The sequence below is a fragment of the Sebastes umbrosus genome, chromosome 6 (genome assembly GCF_015220745.1).
Source record: "Sebastes umbrosus isolate fSebUmb1 chromosome 6, fSebUmb1.pri, whole genome shotgun sequence".
NCBI classification, from domain to species: Eukaryota; Metazoa; Chordata; class Actinopteri; order Perciformes; family Sebastidae; genus Sebastes; species Sebastes umbrosus.
Window position 1 is genome coordinate 6,979,613 of NC_051274.1, and position 22,100 is coordinate 7,001,712.

Here is a 22,100-nt window from a genome sequence, read left to right on the forward strand (position 1 = left end):
GCCTCTCATCCCTGATCCAGGTGACATTACAAGGTGAGTTTGGTGAGCTGTGTCACTCAGTTGGCCATTAATCAAAAGCAGGTTTTTGTAGTTGATTGTGTGACATTTGCCCGTCTGTGTGTTTGTTGTGTGACAGGCGGACAGAGTGCAGAGAAGCCTTATATAAAGAATGGGAAGAGCCAACTGTAGCTGGATTGGCCCTGAAATCCCTCTGTCATCTCAGATCTTCAGTGGTAAGTAAAGGTCTCTACTTAAGCAATAGTTGAACGTTAAGGGGAAATGACATCACAGTTTTTTTTACAATCGAAAACATCCTTTCGTCCAATCTGTAGCCACATTTTCAAAAACACAATTAGCACAACATTCGTCTGTTGTGGACTATACCATTAACACAATTCATGTTGTTTTCACAGAATATGCTATCAAATTACACGTTTCCAAAATGCTTAAATTTTCTTTGCATACAAGCTACACAATTATGGATTTTTTTTTTTTTTTTTTTTTACAAATGCTTGGACACAGCATGCCAGAAATGAATGTTTCAAATCTTAAATATAGTATAAAGCCTCTACTTGTGAAGCTCAAAAACTGTATTGAAACAGCTGATTGGCATTTTTGAACGAAACCTCTAATTTATAACTAGTCAAGAGCACCCATAAGACACTTGTAGGTCACATCTATGTTGTTTTATGTGTGTTTGAGGGTAGTCAATCATGAAGCATTATAAATGTATTATAATTCAGTATGAATGCCCTCATAACGCACTACAGATGTGGTCTTCATAGAAAGTGTTACAGAATTTACCTTTGGTCTTTGACAACCTCAGAGTCAGAGTCTTCATCACTCTCCTGGGATTCTTCCTCAGAGCTGCTGGGCTCATCACGACCTTCATTATTATTATACCCCCACCGACTATGTTTTCACAGGGGTATATAGCGCTCTGTGTGTCCTTCTGTCCGTCCGTTGACGTGTCACACTTTTGTTCCGGAGCAGAACTCGGAAACCATTTAACTTAGGAACTTCAAATTTGGTATGCTGGTTGACAGTGTGGTGTAGTTGTGCCTTTTGGGGGTTAGAAATCCAGGGTGCCCACATTTTTTTCCAAAAGGGCAAAACCTTTGGCCCTACTTTAGCAGGGGTCAAGCAGTGAGCGGAGGGGTATGTGAGCCATGCTCACTTTTGCCTTGTTTTTGAATGCCACAACCATGTTGCATTCGATATCAGTTATGACTGTCTTTGTCTTTTGGTATTCCCCAGTCCTCCGTGCATTGGTCAACACAAGTCTTTATACACTCACCCACAGTATGTGGGTGGGAGATCTGGTCAAGTGTCAACAATATGTGCTTCACTTTGTTCTCCTGAGTGAAGAAACAGTATGCTCTAATTACTAGGAATGATGCTGTAAGACCTTTTTTTTTTGTCCACGTCCAGCCAAATTGTTTTGCGTGTTGTGTCTTTCTTTGAATTTTTCTTTTTTGTCATTGCAAAGCTGGTCAACTGAGTTGCTTAATTTAGTTTTCTTGGGTATGGTCTCCATCATGAGGATGAAATCCTCATCCTCAACTGTATGGCCAGGTAGACCGATCAGCTTTTCTTTAGCACCTTGTTCCGGCGAGTCTGCTTTGTATTTTGATACTGACGAGAACGCTGCTTGCTGGGATGGTTGTCTATGTCCTCTTTATGATGATATACATCCTCTTATTATTTTATTTAAACAAAAAAACCTGTACTAAATAACGTTTACTATGTATAGAGTGTATTTTGTACCTCACTGTATAAAATGACCCGTGGTGACCTCTAGGATAATCACAGCCTCGTGAAATGTTACAGCCACCAACTAGAGACCTAGAGCATTCAGAGGATGGATGGCTGTCCTAGCTAGATTGACAATAAGGGGATTTCTGAGCAGTTTCCACAACAGAAGTGCTCGCCATCCAATCACCAAAAAATGCAATTCTTGCAGAAATCTCAAAATTTCAAAAAGTTTTTGATCCCAAATCACAGCATGGCTTCTTCTATGGTGTTCCTCAAGGTCTTGGTGTCTTAATGTGGTATTTTGGAGGGATTATTGATCTTTTTTTTCTGGTCTATTGTGGGTCTGGCATACAAGCAACAGCTATGTCGATATGTCAGTCGCTACTGATTGGTTTGACCAAAACAAAACAGTACAACCCATCCTGTCAAAAATAAATTGGTTAAGATGAAAACGATGTCAGGCTGAATGAATCAAGTGAAATTAAATGGAAATTCAGTGCGACTATCAGGCAGTAGTTAAATGAGACACTCCAGATGAGTCTTCAATCACGCTTTGTGACTGTGTCTTTTCTCAGCCATTAAAGATGAGCTGTGGCTCTTCCTCATCCCCGCCGGCCTGGTTGTCATTTTACTGGGGGTGTTTCTGGAGGAGGTGGGCTTCTTCCTGCGCCACATCACCTCGTCCAGACGAAAACGGCTCTACCTGTGGATATTAGGAATGTACCCGGTAACGTCAAACTCCTCGTTCCCACACTCAGCCGGACCTCTCTCAATGCAAAAAATAAATCTTAAATCTGTTTTGGTCCAAGGTGCACTTGCATTGTGTCTCAATCTTTGAATGTTCTTTTTTATCTCATAGGTATTTGCCTTGACCTCCCTCATAGCGCTGTATGTGCCACGCTCTTCCTCGCTGTGTAATTTCATTGCCTCACTGTGAGTTAGCAAGTCTTGAGATTCAAAGATATATGATGTGAATTTGTTTTGATGAGCTCACACTAAACTAAAAACAACAAACATCCCACTCACACACAGTTAGCACCTTAGGACATAAAGTAAATAATAAGTCATTAAAAGAAGCGTTCCTATGGGGATGCTATCATAGATTTAAGACTGTACTGAGAGACTGTACTGAGAGACTGTAATCACATCTGCTGTCCTGCCTGAATGTGTGTGTCTGTGCAGGTATCACTCCATCACCATACTGAAATTCATGGGACTGATCACGGACTTCTTTGGAGGGAAAGCTCGTATGCTGGCTGCTTTGTCTGGACAACGGGTATCTCCAGATCCATTCCCCTGTTGCTGCTGCTGCTGTCTCCCAATGGTGGCCATCAACAGGTACACAACAGACAATGATCTGTGTCACAAACTACACGTGCATTGAATTTTTATTAGCTTTTATTCCCAAGATTTTTTTTGGAGCCAACATCTAGTGGCTATCATAGGTGCTGCATTTTAAGAGAACTTCCAGTTGCGATGGTGGCAGCTTGGGTCACATCTGTGTTTGTGTATATATTTGTAGAACTATTGACAATATCACAATGAAGTGCATGCACATGCATTTCAACAGTTTAATGTGATTGTATTGGTATCCACCTTATTCTCGAGGGCGTTACTGTAGAAATGATCATGGGCGTAACTTTCAGTGAGGTAGAGGAAGTAGCAGTAAGCTAGTTAGTCTCATAGGCTAACGTGGATGTAAGGCCCATGGATGTATTAAGAGAACTGGATACAGCGTTGGAGGCGGGACCTCGTTCATTCCTATAAAAAGTTTCTCAGAGGCGCATGAAGACAAAATGGCTCGACACTCCGCCTGGAGAAGTACCCGGATCCTGGGCACATGGAACATGCGCAGTAGCGTCTCACTCACATGAACGGAGGAAGGGAAATAACTCTGGATTCGGCTATTAGTGCGTCTTATAACTTCAAAACCTAATGATTTAAAAAAGGGCTATTAGAGTGTTCGTACTGGGAAGTTGATTTACGTCAACAAAAAAAATTATCCACTGAGTTACAGACGTCTCTTTCCCAATGTAAGTCTATGGGAAAAAGTATTTTTGGGCCCAATGGCATCACGTGACGGACACGGAGGTTGTAGTACCACCGTTTGGCCACTACGAAAATTGGGATCAATGACCGGCGCTCTTCCTGGGGGCTTAGGCTAACCGCCAGCGGTGCTTTTTTTTAAAAAGTAATTTGCCTTCAATTTAGCAAATCCTGCTTTATTTTTTTAACAGATATTTAACTAACGTTAAATTTGCGGCTGTACTAACAACCAGACAAAGACAGATTTGTGGCTTCAACAACCTGCACCCTTTGAACCTGCACCCGAAACACAAAGGGATTGTTCTTGTGACCAATGGTACAGTTTCCGTCACTGGTTCAGTGACGCATTTGAAGTTACACCCGTAATTCACGCAAGGCATCATGGGGGCTATAAGGTGGAAACAGTCCTCTTAGTTGCATGATTGTCTGTAAACAATGTGACTTGACATGCTGCTCACATGTTAAAGCTTCTTCTCTTCTCCCATGTGAGCAGCACCAGCCTTGGCTGGATGATGGCCGCCGTGCTGCAGCTCTCTGTTGTCCGCAGCATCTTGTTCTTTGTCACTCTGGTCCTGTGGACAGATGAACAGTACGACTACGGTGATGTGCGTCATTTATTCAAACCTCGACCTGTGCATATTCTCCCAGTGTAATGTATTGTATTTTATAGTATGGAGGATCTTTTTCTTCTACACTCTCTGGTCGAACACAGTTCTTGTGTTTTTAAGTCACAGTAAATTGCTAGTCGAGAGTAGATGGTTTTCAGTGCTTTACCTTGTTAAGGCATTTGATATTTTTTCCTTTTACTGAGTCTTTATATCTGAGTATTTCAAAACATTGTCAAAATAGCAGCCTACTGAAGCTGCAATATCCATCCCATTCAAACTAACAATCATTGAAATCATCTGCTTTGAGTGGGCTGACTGTACACTCTTGAGCAGTTCCTGCTCTAAACAGAACTGGATAAGTTGAAGGATAAAATCAGTGATAACCACCTTCTTGTTCTCCAGGTGGATTCAGTCAACCCCAACCTGTACGTGAACGGTATCATATGCGTGTCAACCTTTGTGTCCTTCTACGGCCACCTTCTCTTTTACAAAGCCACTAAGAGTGCTCTACCTGGTTACGGACTGAGAGCCAAGTTCATCTGCATCATTTTGGTGTTGGTGCTGTGTGGCCTGCAGAGCGGCATCTTAGAGACCATAGGTGCTCTGGAGGTTATCCCCTGCATGCCTCCCTTCTCCATCCTGACCAGGTCCCAGTGTAAGTCCCGGCACATCTGGCCTCTTCCAATCTCCGTCTCAAATCATTCCATCTCTAGTTTAGGAGAACAACTAGCAGGTCTCATAGAACTCTGTTTTCCAAACCACCCTGTTTTTGCATAGTTCCTTTCCCAGATGTTCTATTGGCCTCACATTCCAGTATGCACAGTTAATCACACTTAAAGCTGCAGGGGGTAGAAATGGAGCAAATATGATTCAAAAGTTATTTCTATAAAACGGTAAGTATATCCTGACAGTAGTGCATGAGACAGGTAATCTGAAAAAAAAGTCATGTGCTTCTGTGTCCTCCGGTGCTCCTAATGACATCTGCAGGATTTCACAGACCGGAGAAAAACAACCAATCACAGCTGAGCTGGAGCCTTGCCATCTCTGAGCAGCTGTCAATCACTCGCAAACTCCGATCAAACAGTCAAACTAGGCAGCGTTGATCAAATACGAATCAATATTCGGTTACTGTAATGCATATTTCTTACGTAAAATGTTTTCAGAAACATCTTGTAGTGTACTGTTTAGCTGTAAAATGAGAAAGTTTGTGACCCGACAGCCATGTTGAGATCTGTTGAGGAAATATAAAGCACCGCCCACCGGCCGGAGCAAACTTTCTCATGAATAGGCATTACAGTAACAGAATATTGAGACATATTTGATCAGCGCTGCCTAGTTTGACCGTTTGATCGGAGTTTGTGAGTGATTTGACAGCTGCCTCCGTGAAATAGGAACGCTCTCTTTCTGAAATGACCGTGAAGTCTCCCATCATGGGCTAGATTTTTTAAAGCCTGAAAACAGAGCCATGAGGAGGTGCCAAAGTCTAGTTATCTCTCAGAACACTTGAATTACAATATGCTGAAAGGTTATTAGGGATTTCCTGCCAAATGATGCCAAAAACATTCTGCCTACTGCAGCTTTAAAAAAACAACCAGTATTTCTCAAAACTATGTTGTAGGTTATTGTTGTAGGTATATGATTTTATTGTTATGTATTACACAGAGCACACTTTTTATAGCCATGGTATTCCCTCAGACATTCTGCTTGTATCCTCATGCCGTTTGACCCTACAAGTCTAAATGCACCCCTTATACATATACAATTACGAGTTCATTAAATACTCAAGCGCTAAAAATTCGAATTAATTAAAAAGTAAATTGTAACCGAAGGTAATAGACATAATTCTCTTGTATGACATCATACTATCACAAATAAAAAGCATTTTATGAATGGAAACTTTAAATGATTTGTCAGAGAAGTTGAAAAGAAGGCAGACACATGTGGCTGTTTCCTCCTTAATTATCTGCGTGTAAACATTGTAGACGTCGGCTGTTGATGCCCTTTTAAACCTGTGTGTTGTGTTCTCTGTCCAACCTCAGTGATCTACCACTACTGTGTGATTGTGGAGATGTTCTGCATCGGCCTGTACGCCCGCCACACTTTCCGTAAAGTGGAGCCGAGCGTGGCGGACGATGCGGAGGGGCCCGTCGGTGTCTGGCAGATGGAAAAGGGTGTTCAAACAGACGACGTTCAGACGACGCATCACGAGCCCGGCCAGCTCGGCCACCGTCTCTTCAGCGCCTCCAATCCCGGTTACAGCAGCGATAGCGAAGACAGCCTGTGCAGGATAGAGCATGCACCTCTGGATGGTTTCCCCTTCCCTCAGGTCAGAGGTCAGCGGCCAAGGAGGCCACAACCCGTGGAGCCCAGGTCTGCAGAGGAACCTGGTGTAGATCTGACCCACATTACTGTCAGAGCTGATATTAACTATCAGGACTCTAGGGACGTCACTGTGGTTTGACCAACTATGCAAGACCTTTAACAAAAGACTAAATAAGTCTTAAGCACTGAAGATGCTGGTACTGACTTGGGTCTATGTGGGGCCCTGAGGACTGCACACCCTGTACTATGATAAATAGGGCAAAAAGTGACACACTTACCGGACATATAGGAAACTGTGAACTATAAACTGCTGCCACAAGCTGCAACACGGGGTCTCATCAATGTAAAAGTCATGAGAAATGTTGCTCTTTTTAATCCCTAGATGTGTTTTTTGTAATGTATTCTGAATATGTTTTTGCTTTGCAGTTGTGTATACCTCACACACTAATTATCATTTGTGGAAAATATAAGGCCTGATGAATACAGGCGGATTTCAAAGGGGTACAAACTGACGCCTTTTGAAATCCTGTGTAACAATATACAGATAAATTGCCTTGCTGCATGTTCCTGCAACATTACTTCTCCTTGATCTACTGTGGCTGAAAGCATCTGCCAAATGAATGATGGTTCTTTTTTCTCCAAGCGTAGACAGTTTGTACACAGGCTCTACATTTAAAGTCCAACTGAAATGTAATTACAGCTTTGTTTTATGTGCTACAGCATACATATCTGATGTGTAAATCACATGTCTTGTACTCTCCTTTGAGGAAAGATGTGTACAGAGAAGAGATAGATTTACATTGAATAATGATTTGCATAGCAGTGAGATTTTGACTGATTTCTTAGGTGTTGCAGTGCAGGAATTACACTTCACCTGGTTAATAGGCTACATACACTGATCAGCCATAACATTATGATCACTGACAGGCGAAGTGAATAACATTGGTTATCTCGTTACAATGGCACATGGCAGTGGGAGGGATATATTAGGCAGCAAGTGAACATTTTGAACTTTGAACTTCGTGTTGGAAGCAGAAAAAAATGGGCAAGCGTAAGGATGTGAGCGACTTTGACAAGGGCCAAATTGTGATGGGTAGATGACTGGGTCAGAGCATCTCCAAAACTGCAGCTCTTGTTGGATGTTCCCGGTCTGCAGTGGTCGGGAGGTTCTGGAGACCTTCTTTGTCCAGAAACTCAAAGGGTTCAAAGCCAGCAGATTGTGATGTCAAACTCCTGGGTGCCAGGGGTCACTCTTAAAAACAAACTTCCTGGATCAATAACTCATAACAGAAACATTGTAAACACAAACAGCGGCTCTTTCTAACCATAGTAAGGTAGACAACGAGCTACAACCTAATTTGAATCAACACATAACACATAACCTTGGTCTCTATGCGCAGCTGGCTGAGAGACGAGTGGTCAGGGGCCGTCTACAAAATGCAACGCCGAAAAGAGAGAACTATTCCATATCTTCAGTATTATACAGTGTAGTACCACCAAAATGAATTCACACATCAATGATCTCCTCATAGTTGTACTGCAATACTTAGTTCGGAAAAATATGCTTTTGCATAATTCTTTTGAATTTTTAATGGGAAAAATATTCAATAACTTCAGTATTATGCAGTGTAGTACCACCAAAATCACTTCACACATCAATGGTCTCGTCCTGATTATACTTTTTAAACTAATTAAGACTAACTAACTTGAGTGAATGAGTTCATAAAAATGTTCTCCTAGGAGCCACATGCAGCTCTTTAGCTCCTCTCCAGTGGCTCCCTGTGGATTTTTAAAAATGGAATTGAATAACTGTTTTTTGTTTACATTTTCATTTTTATTTATCATTGTTGTAGGTCTATGGTACGACGGTACGGCGGAGTATTAGGGCCACATTGGGGGAAAAAAAAAAATCAGAGACTTCGAGAATAAATTCATAATATTATGAAAATAAAGTCAGAAGTTTAAGAGAAAAAAAGTCGTAATATGAGAACGAAGTAGTAGTAATTTTACATATTATTTTCTTTTTTTCTCGTAAATTTATGACTTTATTCTCGTTATATTATGACTTTTTTCTTGTAAAGTTATGACTTTATTCTCGTAATATTACGACTTTTTTTCTCTTTAATTTATGACTTTATTCTCGTAATATTACAGCTTTTTTCTTGTTAAGTTATGACTTTATTCTGTAAATCTCAGATGTTTTTCCCCTCAATGTGGCCCTAATACTCCGTAGTACATTTGCACATTGGCCCTCACTGCATTAGACTTATATACTATATACTTAGACTATAGGCTTTGTTAACTTCATCACAATGCTTAAATGTTTTGCAGCTCAAGACAGATTTATTTAAATTTTCTTTGCCTAAAATGTCTCTTTTGATAGTAAAGGTTGTTGACCCCTGTCCTAGGAGGTCTAGGGGGCTCCGCAGGATTGTGACATTTAAAGGGGCTTAAATTTCAACAGGATGAGCGACGCATTCAGCTCTACGCTAGTGTTGAATGTTCATCTATTAATGAGGAACTGTGCTATGTTGTGCTAGTTGTGTCTACATGATGTGCCTACTCAAAGCCTGCCACCATGTTACCACTTTAACAACAAACAACAGCCGGCCATGCAGCCAGCAGGCAGACCACCGTCACTACGGAGGCTTCCTAACTTGTTTAGTGAATCCAACCAGCTTCGTAAGACGTCTCTTCCGACCAACCCTCCTGACTACATCTCAACCAATCAGAGAGCTGCAACATGACGCTCAGCCAATCAGAAAGCTGCTACATGACGCTCAGCCAATCAGCGGCCGCTACCGTCTCCTCCGCAGCAGGATCCTCCCCAGCAGAGTAGCTTCATGTATTTTGGCGGCTGTGTGCAAAACATGGCGGAAAATTTGAAAGGTAACTCATGGAGACTACATATGACTTTATATTTCATTACATGTGTGTGTTTAGTTTTGCTATTTGTTCAGGTATCATCGTAAACCCTTTAAAGACGTCACATACGCCTTCTTGTCCTCTCGTGCACGTAACGTGAGTGAGCGCGGTGGTGTTGATCACTACCGCGACTCTAGTAGGAAGTTACTTATCCCGAGTACTTCCAGTCTAATTCAGCCTCCTATGTGAGTAAATGCTCCGCTTGTGCATTCAGATTAACTTTGACTAGTCTTAGAAACATGCTATCTATTTAAAAAGCATTTAGTTAGTTAGTTTAAAGCGTGGTGTTTTACGACAGGGCTGCGTGGTTTTACGTTAGCGGGCAAAACTGTCCATAAGTTTAACGCGCCATGCGTTTAAATGGAAGTCAATGTGTGTGTTTCTGGCTGATCATTTGGTGTTTCCGTGAGGCGATTCTTATACCAAAGATTGGTTCTGGTCTCAGTGTCGATTTGGTCTCCGGATCACCATACACTGACCTGTAAAAAAGTGCAGTTATCATTATGAAAATGTGATTTGTATTGAGATAAAGCGCTCCTCACTGGGTGATGGCGTTATGCAGAATGAACCCACGCATCCACACAATGTTAATAGTCGTGTGATATTGCTTTGCACCTCCAGCAATGAGCAGTGTGGGTTTAAATCCACTGACTTTTAGCTGGAGTTTGGTGTGTAGCCTCGCTGCATTGTTACTCTGTAGTTTAAAGGGAGTTTGCTGTGTGTCAGGTTGCAGCGTGCCGTGGAAGATGTCCTGGGATGAGCTGCAAGCCCTGTGTCGCAGAGAGAGACTCTGCTGTCCACAGCTGGGGGTGAACAGAGCCAACGTCAACGAGTATGATGTGGAGTTCCTGTGCGACTACAAGAGGGTCAAGGTAAATAATCAGTATTATGACACATGACTGTTTACTAACTATTAACAAGCTCTGCTCTTTCATGGTACATTGCCAGCAGGGTCTGAAATTAACCTTTTTCCTCTCCTACCACTGTTGCAGGTCACTGAACATTTCTACCGGCCACTCATTTTTTTTGTCTCCCACTTCTGAAATCTAGGTTTTAAAATTGTAAACACTGAGTCAGCGGTACCAGACCGTAGAATTATGGAATATATCATGTAACCTTAATGCATGACTATATTTGGTAACACTTCATTTTACAGGTCCGCAAATTTCAAGGTAATTAGGTGATAATTAGCAAGTTACCTATTTGAAATTTCTTTGGAATTACTGCTAAATTACCCCAATATTTACCTCCATAACCAAAACTAATAGAAGACACTTCTGATAAGGCACAATCTCACCATTGTGTGACTTATTGTCTACACAAATGTAACCTGGTAGCTGATGTCATGATTCAGAGAGTTTTAAAGAAATTTCAAAGAAGTTATTTGCAAATTATCATCTATTTACCAGCAGACATGGTAATAATGCATATCAATTAACTTTGTTAATTATTTTCCTGGAAATGTATTAAAAAAAGAGTGAAGATATATATATATATATATATATATATATACACATACATTTGCATAAAGCAGCATATTTGCCCACTTGTTGACAAGAGTATTAAAAACTTGACAAATCTCCCTTTATGGTACATTTTGAACAGATACAAATTTTTTCCATTAATCATGGACTATCATGCTATTAATCCCGATTCAATATTTCAATCGATTGACAGCCCAATAAATTACAATTCAGTAATTGTATATGTATTTATTTGTCACATTCTGTTTTACAAAGTTAGGAAAGCAATGTTTAAGTTCAGCCTGATGTTGCCTTACACATAAAAGAATGATCCCAGTCACTTCCACACAGTGAGGCATATAGCTTATTAATTAACTCTGGTATCGGATCGGTACTCGGTATCGGCCAATACCCAAAGCCCAGGTATTGTTATCGGTTTTGGGGCTGAAAAAGTCTGATCGGTGCATCCTGAACAGGCACACTGCGTGGCTCACACTTTCATATCTGTTAAGAGTCTTTATACGCTCATATCCAGTTGATAAAATCAGATACCAGATACTCAACATTTAGGAAACAATAAACACCGTAAGTGTTTCCCTCATTTTCACAGTCTGCGTATGTGTGAGGTAAAGATGTGTCAGATGGAGTTGCCTGGAGAAGACAAAGAGTGTGTGGGGCAGCCACCACGGTGTCTCCAGTGCATTCTGTGTGTCTTTTGCTCCTGGCAGAACGGTCATGTGTTCATTGAGCGCTTTTTCTCCAAAAACGAATTAGAAATATGCACAAAGATTTAGTTCTATTTGATGCAGTCTCAGATGCCCTCAGTTAGTTAATGTGGGTGAAGTTAAACACATAATCCAGGCTAAAATTAACACAGTTGCAGGAAGGACAGCTGGCAAAAGAAAAAATACCGATGTGTGAATGCGTAAATGAACAGATTTTTTAATTTAACGACCTGGAAAGTCCGATATAGTCGGCTAGATGGGTCAGCGATATTATAAAAAGCTTTCAGAGTAGAATGAATGAATAGACTTCATTACGCCCTTTGACAACAATGTGGCGTGTATGACTATTTCAGCCTTCTTTCAGCTGCGTCCCCGACTCCGGCGGTTTGTGAATGTTTTTAGCCTGGTTTATGACTTAAACTTCTTCTTATTTGTGTAATATTATCATACAATCCACGCACCGAGCTCTGATAAAAAAGTGAATCCGGATATTCAGGGTGATGAATATCAGAATCTTGTCACCTGACGTATCCTAGCATCATCACTAATGTTTCAGAGGCGCTGTGATGAGGATGTTGTGATACCAGTAGCTGACGGAGTGACTGCTATCAGATGCAGGGTATAAATTGTAACAAATCCTTAATAAATCACAGATTTGGGTTTCCCTGTATCTTTTAAAATGCAGAGGTGCTTATGGAATACTTTTGGGCTTTCTTCTATAATACTAATATTACTAACTTATAACACAACAAATAATATCTGAACTACTTATATGAAAGTGAATTTGTGAATCCTCCATTGCATTATAAAATTGAAAATATGGCAGGTCAACATTGAACCAGGAAGTCTCGATCTAACGGACTGTGGTGTATGCAGTTTGCCTTTTTTCACTTCCACTTTGGCAGTGGTGTGAGTGGTCTGATTTGACACTACAACATAGAGCACAAGCCAGTCGTCATCTAAGTCCACCATGACAGCAGAATTGAAATACTTTCTCACAACAATTTTCTTTTTTTCAGTGAGACTTGCAGAAATCCAAATGGCTTTATAGAGACAAACACTTTCAGGGGCTTAGTGGCAATTTGTGAACGTGTTGCAAACCCAGAGTACGCTCTGTTAAATACTGTTTCTCTAACATAACAATTCAATTGTTCCTAATAATAAGGTTACTATACTGTGAGACATTATACTTCTGTCAACAACTGTCAGAGATTTTGCCATTCCGTTCATACTGTGGTATCAATCCCTTATATTTCAGCAAACAAAACCATCATACTAAATAGCATCTATTAGTAAAGTGGACTTTAATCTACAACCTAAAAGCATGAAAGATCATTCAAACATATAGAGGAAGTCCTCTCAGACATCTGCCTGGACCCAGTCAAGCGTTGTGGAAGGAGATCACAAACTGTCGTTCAAAAGTTTCACATATCCCTTTCTCATAGTGCAGATTAGCAAGTGCTTTATCTTGAGGTTTTTCAGAAAGAAAATGAACTGGTCTACATGTTTAGGGTGGAAATGTTCAGCAGGCACAGAGAGATAAGTGCATTTGAGGTTTAAGGCCACACGTTTGAAATTGGAAAGCCCTCACCCTCACAGAGGACTGAAATAAATAAAGACTAGCTGCTGAACTCTTTGGACAAAACTAAAGTAAACATGTACTTGAGAGGGCTAAAATGAATTTATTAGGTGGTGAAAAAGATTTTGTGTGATACAAATAGTTTGAATCAATGGAATCATATCGTAAACATTAAGCCTGGCATGATGGTTGGGGGCTGTGAGTTGTCAAACCACTAACATCTGAGGCCTGTACTACGAAGCAAGTTCAACATACCCAGGGTATCTTCTCGTTATCTGGCTTCACTAACCCTAACAAACGACCTCCCGCTAAACGGTCCTACGACGGTGCTTATCAACTCGGTAAATCTCCCCAGGGTTTCTCTATCTGACTATGAGCGCGTTCATATGAAAGGGGCGGTGTTTGCAGAATATGACCAATCACAAACATGGACAAGACTACTGTCTGCAGAGCGGCACGTTTTACGAACTACAATATTAGACATACGAAGAAGTTAAACACATAATCCAGGCTAAAATTAACGCAATTGCAGGAAGGACAGCTGGCAAAAGAAAAAATACAGATGTGTGAATGCGTAAATGAACAGATTTTTTAATTTAACGGCCTGAAAAGTCCGATATAGTCGGCTAGATGGGTCAGCTTTCAGAGTAGCATGAATGAATAGACTTCATTACGCTCTTTGACAACAATGTGGCGTGTGTGATTATTTCAACCTTCTTTCAGCTGCGTCCCCGACTCCGGTGGTGTGTGAATGTTTTTAGCCTAGTTTATGACTTAAACTTCTTATTTGTGTAATATTATCATGCAATCCACGCACCGAGCTCTGATTGGTCAGTAGGCGGTGCTTTTATACGAGTTGATCTGTTATCTGGAACCTTACCCGCTCCGGAGCAGGATAGTTTCTAATAGAAGTTGTGTGTTTCAGGAGGAGGTGTTCTACCTGGTAAAGTGGAAGACCTTCCCAGAGTCCGATAACACCTGGGAACCCAAGAGGAACCTCAAATGCGCCAAACTGATGAAGCAGTTCCACCTGGACCTGGATCAGGAGCTGAGGCGCCACAAAAGACGCGCCACCCCTAAAAAACTGGATAAGGAAGTTGCCTCATTCCTGGTCCAAAAAGCCAAACTCCGTCAGCGTCTGCAGCGCTGGGAGGCCCATTTGAACCAGACACGCAATCACCCGGGTCGCATTTTTGTCAGGAACGAAGTGGACTTTGAGGGCCCTCCAAAAAACTTCACCTACATCAACAACTACAAAGTGGGTCAGGGCATCGTGTTAGATGAGATGGCTGTGGGCTGCGAGTGTAAGAACTGTTTAGAGGAGCCGGTGAATGGCTGCTGCCCCGGGGCCTCCCTGCACCGCATGGCCTACAACGACAGGGGGCAGGTCCGGATCCGAGCAGGACAGCCCATATACGAGTGTAACACCCGATGCAGCTGTTGCACCGACTGTCCTAACAGAGTGGTGCAGAAGGGCATCCAGTTCGACCTGTGCATCTTTAAGACCGAGAACGGCCGGGGATGGGGCGTCCGCGCACTGCAGCATATCAAGAAGAACACATTCATCATGGAGTACGTGGGAGAGGTAAGACCTGGTCAGAAACAGCTTTCAAGTCATTCTGTCCTGTCATTTTTTTAAAACCTTTTGGCTTAATACAGCTTTCAATCATGAAAAAGCCATCTTAAGTAATAAATTAGAACACACTAGACTATCCTGAAGTTTACATGAACTGTCACAAGACAACAAACATTACATTTATGCTATCAGCTGAAACAATGTCATGTTAAAATGATATTGCAGGCTCACTGTTTTGTTTTATGACTACTGCAGCTGTCTGAAGCCAATCCTTGTTTGTTGATGGATTGTTATATACTGCAGTCCTTTTTTTGTTTGCTGTTGGTATGTCAAAACATGCCCCATCATGCTTCATTATCATCAGTGAGACGTGTGCAGAGTGCACCAAATATACAGTAGCCAGCAATTACAGTTATTGATATTACAGAATTGATGTGGTAGAGCTGCTTGATCACTTTGTCTGCATTTTAGCAGCATGTGAACAGGTAAACCACACATCATTTAAAAATTGTCAGGGATGCACCGATTATGAAATTATGTACCGATTCAATCACACAAATTTATGAAACAACTTTTTCATATAACCTTCTTTTACATTAAAAAGATTATTTTTTTTTTTTCCCTTAAGTAACTTTTGCAACATGTAGCTGTAGGCCTACATTAGGTGTGTTTGTTGCACGGGGCGCACATCCCTTCCCCCCGCTGCTGTAGTTTCAGCTGGGAGATCAGCTGTTCTTGCTGCGGAGCATCATAAAACACACTCCAGTCAAACTCAACAGAAACAAAATACAACTCACCAAAACCATCTCGGTTAGTCTTTCCAACAATCACAGACTCTGGTTCAGTCGGTCACCCACTTCTAAATCCCCTCTGATGCTCATCTTCGTTATACATTGTTTGAGGGAACTACAGCTTATGGTGAGCCTGTCCAGGTCAAATTGATCACTATAAGCGAATGAGTTTTATAATTAAAAAAAGCACGGAGGGAGACGGGCACCGGTTTGCGTGTGCTGCAGAGGCTGCGGTGCTGCAGAGCCGGTCGAGGATCGATAAAGTTTCATTTTCGGGGCATTCCGTGACCAGGCCTTATCAATCCACTTGACGAGGGCGGCTTTAAACACAGGTGCTTTTTATATTACGCGTTCGTTTTTCATTCAGAGAAAATGAGCTTCACTGTGTCTTCAATGTTTCAATTCAAAGCATTCATTTTGCTTCCAGCGAGCTTAACACCTGGGCACAGATAAATTGTTGTCATCACTGTGATTTCCAACTCGTCTACCAGAGATGTCCTAAGCCGAACCCAGCGTAGGATCTATCCAGTAGATCTTAGATATCTATCTGTCCTTTCTTTACTGAACTCTACTGTGTTCCGTCACTTCAGCCGGCTGGTGTTGCAGCGCTGCTCTCCTTAATGACAGCTGGGCTTTACAGTGCAGCATTTCACATCTTATGTGAGTGAAAATGACAATTGTCACCAGCGGGAGGTCATATAAGATGGCTCTAAATAACGCTAACGTTAATCCTGTGAGTAACTTGATGACTGGCCAAAATTAAACTTGGATGTTGGCGGGTTTTTGTGCTCCCTGCAAGCTGATGTCTGTACTCATTTTAATATTGTTTATGAGATAAAACAAGCTTCCTTATGTGACGTCGATGTACACTGGCGAGTGGACTGGGTGTTTCTGCAGTTGCAACAGCTTTCAACAGAGATGAGTCCTCATTCTAGTTAATCGTTTCATGGCGGTTTCTGTCGTAGTCTTCCAGTTAAATTTGACTCAGTATCGTATCAATAATTTAAGCTTTGAAGCATTTTCTGTTTCATGATGTCAGTTTCGTTGGCTGATAAATTCCCCTTTTTAAAGATGATTAAACAAATCCGAAGTATTATTTTCATTACTAGTCATTTAGAGAAGCATGGTTGTATTTCAAGGCATTACATTGAAAGGTGTTTCTAACATTTTTTTTTTTTTTTTTACCCCATGCTTATAAACGATGGGAAAAAACACTAGAAATTCCGTACGTTCGCGTGTCACACTTTCGTTTTCGGAGAAGAACTCAGAAACTATTTAACTTAGGAACTTCAAATTTGGTATGATGGTTGACAGTGTGGTCTAGTTGCGCCTTTTGGGGGTTAGAAGTCCAGGGTGCCCATTAGTTAATTAGTTAATGCCCATTAATGCCATTAGTTCCAAAAGGGCAAAACCGTTGGCCCTACTTTAGTAGGGGTCAAGCAGTGAGCGGGGGTATGTGAGCCATGCTCACTCTTGCCTTTTTAATGCGGCTGTGGCTCAGAGGTAGAGCAGGTCGTCCACCAAGCGGAAGGTCGGCGGTTCGATCGCAGCTCCTCCTGTCCACATGTCGAAGTGTCCTCGAGCAAGACACATAGCCCCAAATTGCTCCCGAAGGCTGTGCCATCGGTGTGTGTGAATGAGTGTTTTGATTAGATCCTAATGATGAGCAGGTTGACACCTTGCATGGCAGCCTCTGCCATCCGTGTAGGAATGTGTGTGTGTGATCGGGTGAATGCTGACATGTAGTGTAAAACGCTTTAAGTGGATGGAAGACTAGAGAAGCGCTATATAAATGCAAGTCCATTTACCACAATGTATCCAATACAACACTACCGCTAACAAATATGACACCTCTCTGACACTGTCAACAAAAACTGAATCCACTGAGTTAAACAAAGGTAGGATTTAATGCAGGGCTCGTCTATTAGATTGCACAGAGGCTTCTACTTGTCCAGTCACTCATTGTCCATGTTTGGCCAGTGCTGATGCCACTTTCCTTCTCTTTAGCAATGGTGGTCAACATCAGTTTTTTGAGAATTGAAATAATTTTTTGCGGCTGAGCTTGTGCGTGCTGATAATGATACTTCCAGTAAATACCCACAGTGGGTATTTAAGTTTTTGTTTATTGTTTTGTTATTTTTAATAAATATAATAATTGTGTGTTGGATCCAAAAATGAGTGAGGCTTTTGTTCCAGTAATGTCCTGTCTCGTTTCCTCCAGATCATCACGACAGATGAAGCGGAGAGGAGGGGTCATGTGTACGACCGCCAAGGTTCTACGTACCTGTTTGACCTGGACTATGTGGAGGACGTGTACACGGTGGACGCGGCTCACCAAGGCAACATCTCCCACTTTGTGAACCACAGTGTGAGTATCTTCAAACAAGGGCTGGGCGATATGGCCTAAAAATAATATCGCAATATTTTTAGGCTATATCGCGATACACAATATACTGTATAACGCGCTATTTTAAAATATCCTCTAAGCACTTCATAAATGCTAGATTTAACCCTTTGATGCATACAATCACCAATACAATCAGTGGTCTTTATGTTATGGCTGATCGGTGTATGTATGAACGGTATATGTGGATAAATCATATCCCTGGCATCTTTAGTGTCTTGAAAATGATCCATAAGTCTCTCTGCAGCACAATGTAAAACAAAGGAATAAACGTGCGGTGACTTGTTGAACATGTAACTTGCAGTGTGTGCACAGCTCCTATTTTAAACCATAATTTGAAAAGCTCCTGACACCAAGTTGTGTTCTTTTTGCAGTGTAACCCCAACCTTCAGGTATATAATGTGTTCATCAACAACATCGACGAGAGGCTCCCAAGAATAGCTTTATTTTCAACGCGGGCTATTCGGGCAGGAGAGGAGCTCACCTTCGACTACAAGATGCAAAGTAAGTGTCATTGATTGAGCAGATTTAAAGTTGGCACAACAGCTGGCTTCAAAGGTATAATATACAGCATTTTCCTTAAAAAAAAACAACGTCTAGACTCATACAAAAGTAATCCCTCTCAATCATCCAGAAGTGTGTGGCGGTGTCTATATCTGCTGAGACCCTGCCCTCTGCTTGTATTTACCAGGGAAGATTGTGAAGCAGTTTCATATTAATTCTAAATTTAGGGGAGATACTAAACTCGGTCTAAAGCTTACAGTGGGGCAGCTAAGCTGAAATATTCATAATAATTGTGCATTTGGCACAGACGTAGGTTTATATGTTATGAAAAGATATAGATATCGGGGCACTGCATATTTTGCCCCTGGGAGGTATGGCCATTTTTCAAAATCGCTGCCAAATAGACGCTAAATATTCAAAATTGTTTTGATGATTTCCAACGTGTGTTCAAGCTGATTAGATCGGATCAGATCAGAAAAGCGAAAACCAAAAGTTAAGTTGCCGGATTATCAACCGAGACCCCCTCCAACCCGACTTCTGTTTCTTTCCAGTTGATCCAGTCGACACAGAGAGCACCAAAATGGACTCCAGTTTCAGTGTAGCGGGGCTCCCCAGCTCTCCGAAGAAGAGGATTCGAGTGGAGTGTCGGTGTGGATCGGACTCGTGTCGAAAATACCTGTTCTGACAAAGGACTACTGGGAATGCAACACTGTCATCTGTGCAAAGATGGACAAAATTGTACAGATTTGTATATAATTTTTTTTATTTTCTTTTTTATCTTTTATGAAAGCTTAAATTCACCATCAACTTTTTATATGTGAACATGACAAACCCTTCCGAGATGAAAACCCCCAATCAAATCAAATCAAATCTATGATGTATTCCAACAGAATGTAGAGCTTCTTGGTTTCCAGTGAATTGAAGGCTGCATCAGTGGATTATTTGAGGGCTTAAAGTGGCAGTAGTCAGTATATTTTTGGCATCTTGGGCAAAAATTCCATAATAACCTTTCAGCATATTGTAATTCAAGTGTTCTGAGAGAAAACTAGACTTCTGCTCCTCATCATGGCTCTGTTTTCAGGCTTTAGAAAATCTAGCCCATGACAGGAGACTTTGACCAATCACAGGTCATTTCAGAGAGAGAGCGTTCCTATTGGCTGTGCTCTGATCATGTGACCGGAACTTTGCGTTCCTTCACCAGAATTCACAATGGCGGCGGCGTCACAAACGTTCTCATTTTACAGCTAAACAGTACACTACAAGATGATTCTGAAAAATTTGAAGTGAGAAATAGACATTACAGTAACATAATATTGATTCATATTTGATCAGCGCTGCCTAGTTTGACCGTTTGGTCGGAGTTCGAGAGTGATTGACAGCCGGCTCTCATAGACAGCAGCTGGACAGCAGACTTCAGATCAGCTCTGACTGCTTGTATTCCTCCGGTCTCTAAAATCTTGCAGATGCCGTTAGGGGCACCTGTTTCATGTACTACTGTCACGATATAGCAACCGTTTTATAAAAATAACTTTTTTTAATCATATTTGCGCCAATGTCGCCTACTTCAGCTTTAATTCCAATGATTTTAAACATATTTCTATTAAGCTAGATCAGTGAGCGTGTATAGTAGCAGTACAAGAATGAACGGCCTATTTACTTTTTGAGTAAAACATATTCTGTGGTTGCTTTTTCCATGCTCTAAAATGTGATCTACAATTACATGACACGGGTATTTGCCCAGGCCTTTTCATCCCTGTTAAATGATAATTCTGGTTTATTACAACTGGGGCTTTTTTTTTTTTTACCATTCCTACCAGTCATTTCTACCAGTGAAAACACTGTGCTCACCAATTTAAAAGCTTAGATGTGGGGAAAAAAAAGCCCCATCACTAAAAGGAAGTCTGATGGGTGAAGAAACACACACACACTCCAGGTTAGTCATACTTATTTGGAAGAGAAAATGAAAGCAAACAGTAAAGTTGTGACATCACAGTTTACAGACACACTTCCTGCGTCAGCTTTGACCTAGTGTTCTTACTGTAGTGTACTGTGCAATGAGGATTTATTAGCAACATCACTAGATTCTCACGTCCAGTTTGTCCTTTTAAAGGTCCCATATTGTAAAAAGTGAGATTTTCATGTCTTTTATATTATAAAGCAGGTTTAAGTGCTTTGTAAATACTGTTAAACTATCAAAACGCTTAATATACGGAGAAATACACACAGCCCGTATTCAGAAATTGTGCATTTGAAACAAGCCGTTAGCATTTCTGTCCATTTGTGATGTCACAAATATACAATATTTAGACCATTGCACAATTTTAAACATAAACATTCTAAATGTGTCCCAGTTTATTTCCTGGTTGCAGTGTATGTGAATAACATCAGCTGACAGGAAGTAAACATGGACCCAATCTGTTACCTAGCAACGGAATTCCGTTGCCATTCCGTTGAAATGCACTAAAACGGAGCGTTTCAGACAGAGGGTAAATACAGGTATATTCAGGCTGACAGTACGAGGAAAACGGCATTGCAGCATGTAAACATGTTCTAGTAGAAACACAAAATACAAGTATGAACCTGAAAATGAGCACGATATGGGACCTTTGAAGAAAGCGGTTTAAATAATCAGGATAAGCTGTCAGTTTGTTTCAACCTGTCTGGTTGTCCGACTGCTTGGGACCTCTTGACCTCTTGGGATTCTTTTTAGTGTTCCCAGATCTCAGCTATTAACTTGGTCATTGCAATGCCATAACTGGAAGAGATGATTTTTACACAACTGCATAGTTTTAATGGTCCGCTTCACCCCCGTTGTTGTAGCACCCTGTGTTGATGTGTTGAAACTCGGCACTGTTCACACCTTCATTTCAGAATGCCAACACTGAGCTCCGAGGAAATTAACAGAGTAATTCTCAAACTGCCAGGAAATGACTCTCCTTTTGTATTTTGTTACTTACATCTAGTGAAATGATCATACAGTTGTCACTAAAGGCTCCAGGCAGACACAGTCACCACATCCTACTAAAATAATGGAACTGATAAGTAACCGTAGTCAAAGTGCCAGTGCACCACACTGCAGGGATAAGTATGTATTTTTTGTGATTATGGCGAACTGATTGTAAAGTGAGGGGGGGGTCATAATTACTTTTTCCATTTACTTTCCTTTCCGTCACTCCTGTGACTGTACAGTATCTATTTTGTGGTCAAATAGGTGATTCTTTTACAGTATGTATATAAAAACATTGTAGTTATTAGTACTTCAGTGCATGGCTTTCTTAAATGTGGAGAACAAAAACAATGTAAATAAATGGCTTTAAAGTGGTTTTAACTGATGGTTTCATGTTGTAATTGTTGTAGTTTTACTCTGTTTTATAGTACATGCTGGTTATGGAGCTTGGCACT

The 22,100-nt window shown here is 41.1% G+C and overlaps 2 protein-coding genes across 3 annotated transcripts; both read left to right on the plus strand.

Moving 5' to 3' along the window:
• Positions 1-169: 169 nt before the first annotated feature.
• Positions 170-7,152, plus strand: si:dkey-16n15.6 (organic solute transporter subunit alpha). Its single transcript, XM_037773498.1, has 7 exons — positions 170-233; positions 2,331-2,482; positions 2,615-2,688; positions 2,938-3,093; positions 4,295-4,406; positions 4,812-5,064; positions 6,449-7,152. The coding sequence occupies exons 1-7, from the start codon at positions 170-172 to the stop codon at positions 6,868-6,870; spliced, it is 1,233 nt and encodes a 410-aa protein (XP_037629426.1). The 3' UTR covers positions 6,871-7,152.
• A 2,315-nt stretch (positions 7,153-9,467) lies between these two features.
• On the plus strand, positions 9,468-19,563 carry LOC119489976 (histone-lysine N-methyltransferase SUV39H1-like). Of its 2 annotated transcripts, none has more exons than XM_037773055.1 (6): positions 9,468-9,620; positions 10,383-10,528; positions 14,349-15,008; positions 18,012-18,158; positions 18,569-18,698; positions 19,250-19,563. In XM_037773055.1, exons 1-6 carry the CDS (start codon positions 9,575-9,577, stop codon positions 19,381-19,383), a joined length of 1,263 nt encoding a protein of 420 aa, XP_037628983.1. In that variant the 5' UTR covers positions 9,468-9,574; the 3' UTR covers positions 19,384-19,563. The 2 variants fall into 2 exon arrangements, with proteins under 2 accessions (XP_037628983.1, XP_037628984.1); XM_037773056.1 differs by lacking the exon at positions 9,468-9,620 and adding an exon at positions 9,683-9,841.
• The last annotated feature ends 2,537 nt before the right edge of the window (positions 19,564-22,100 follow it).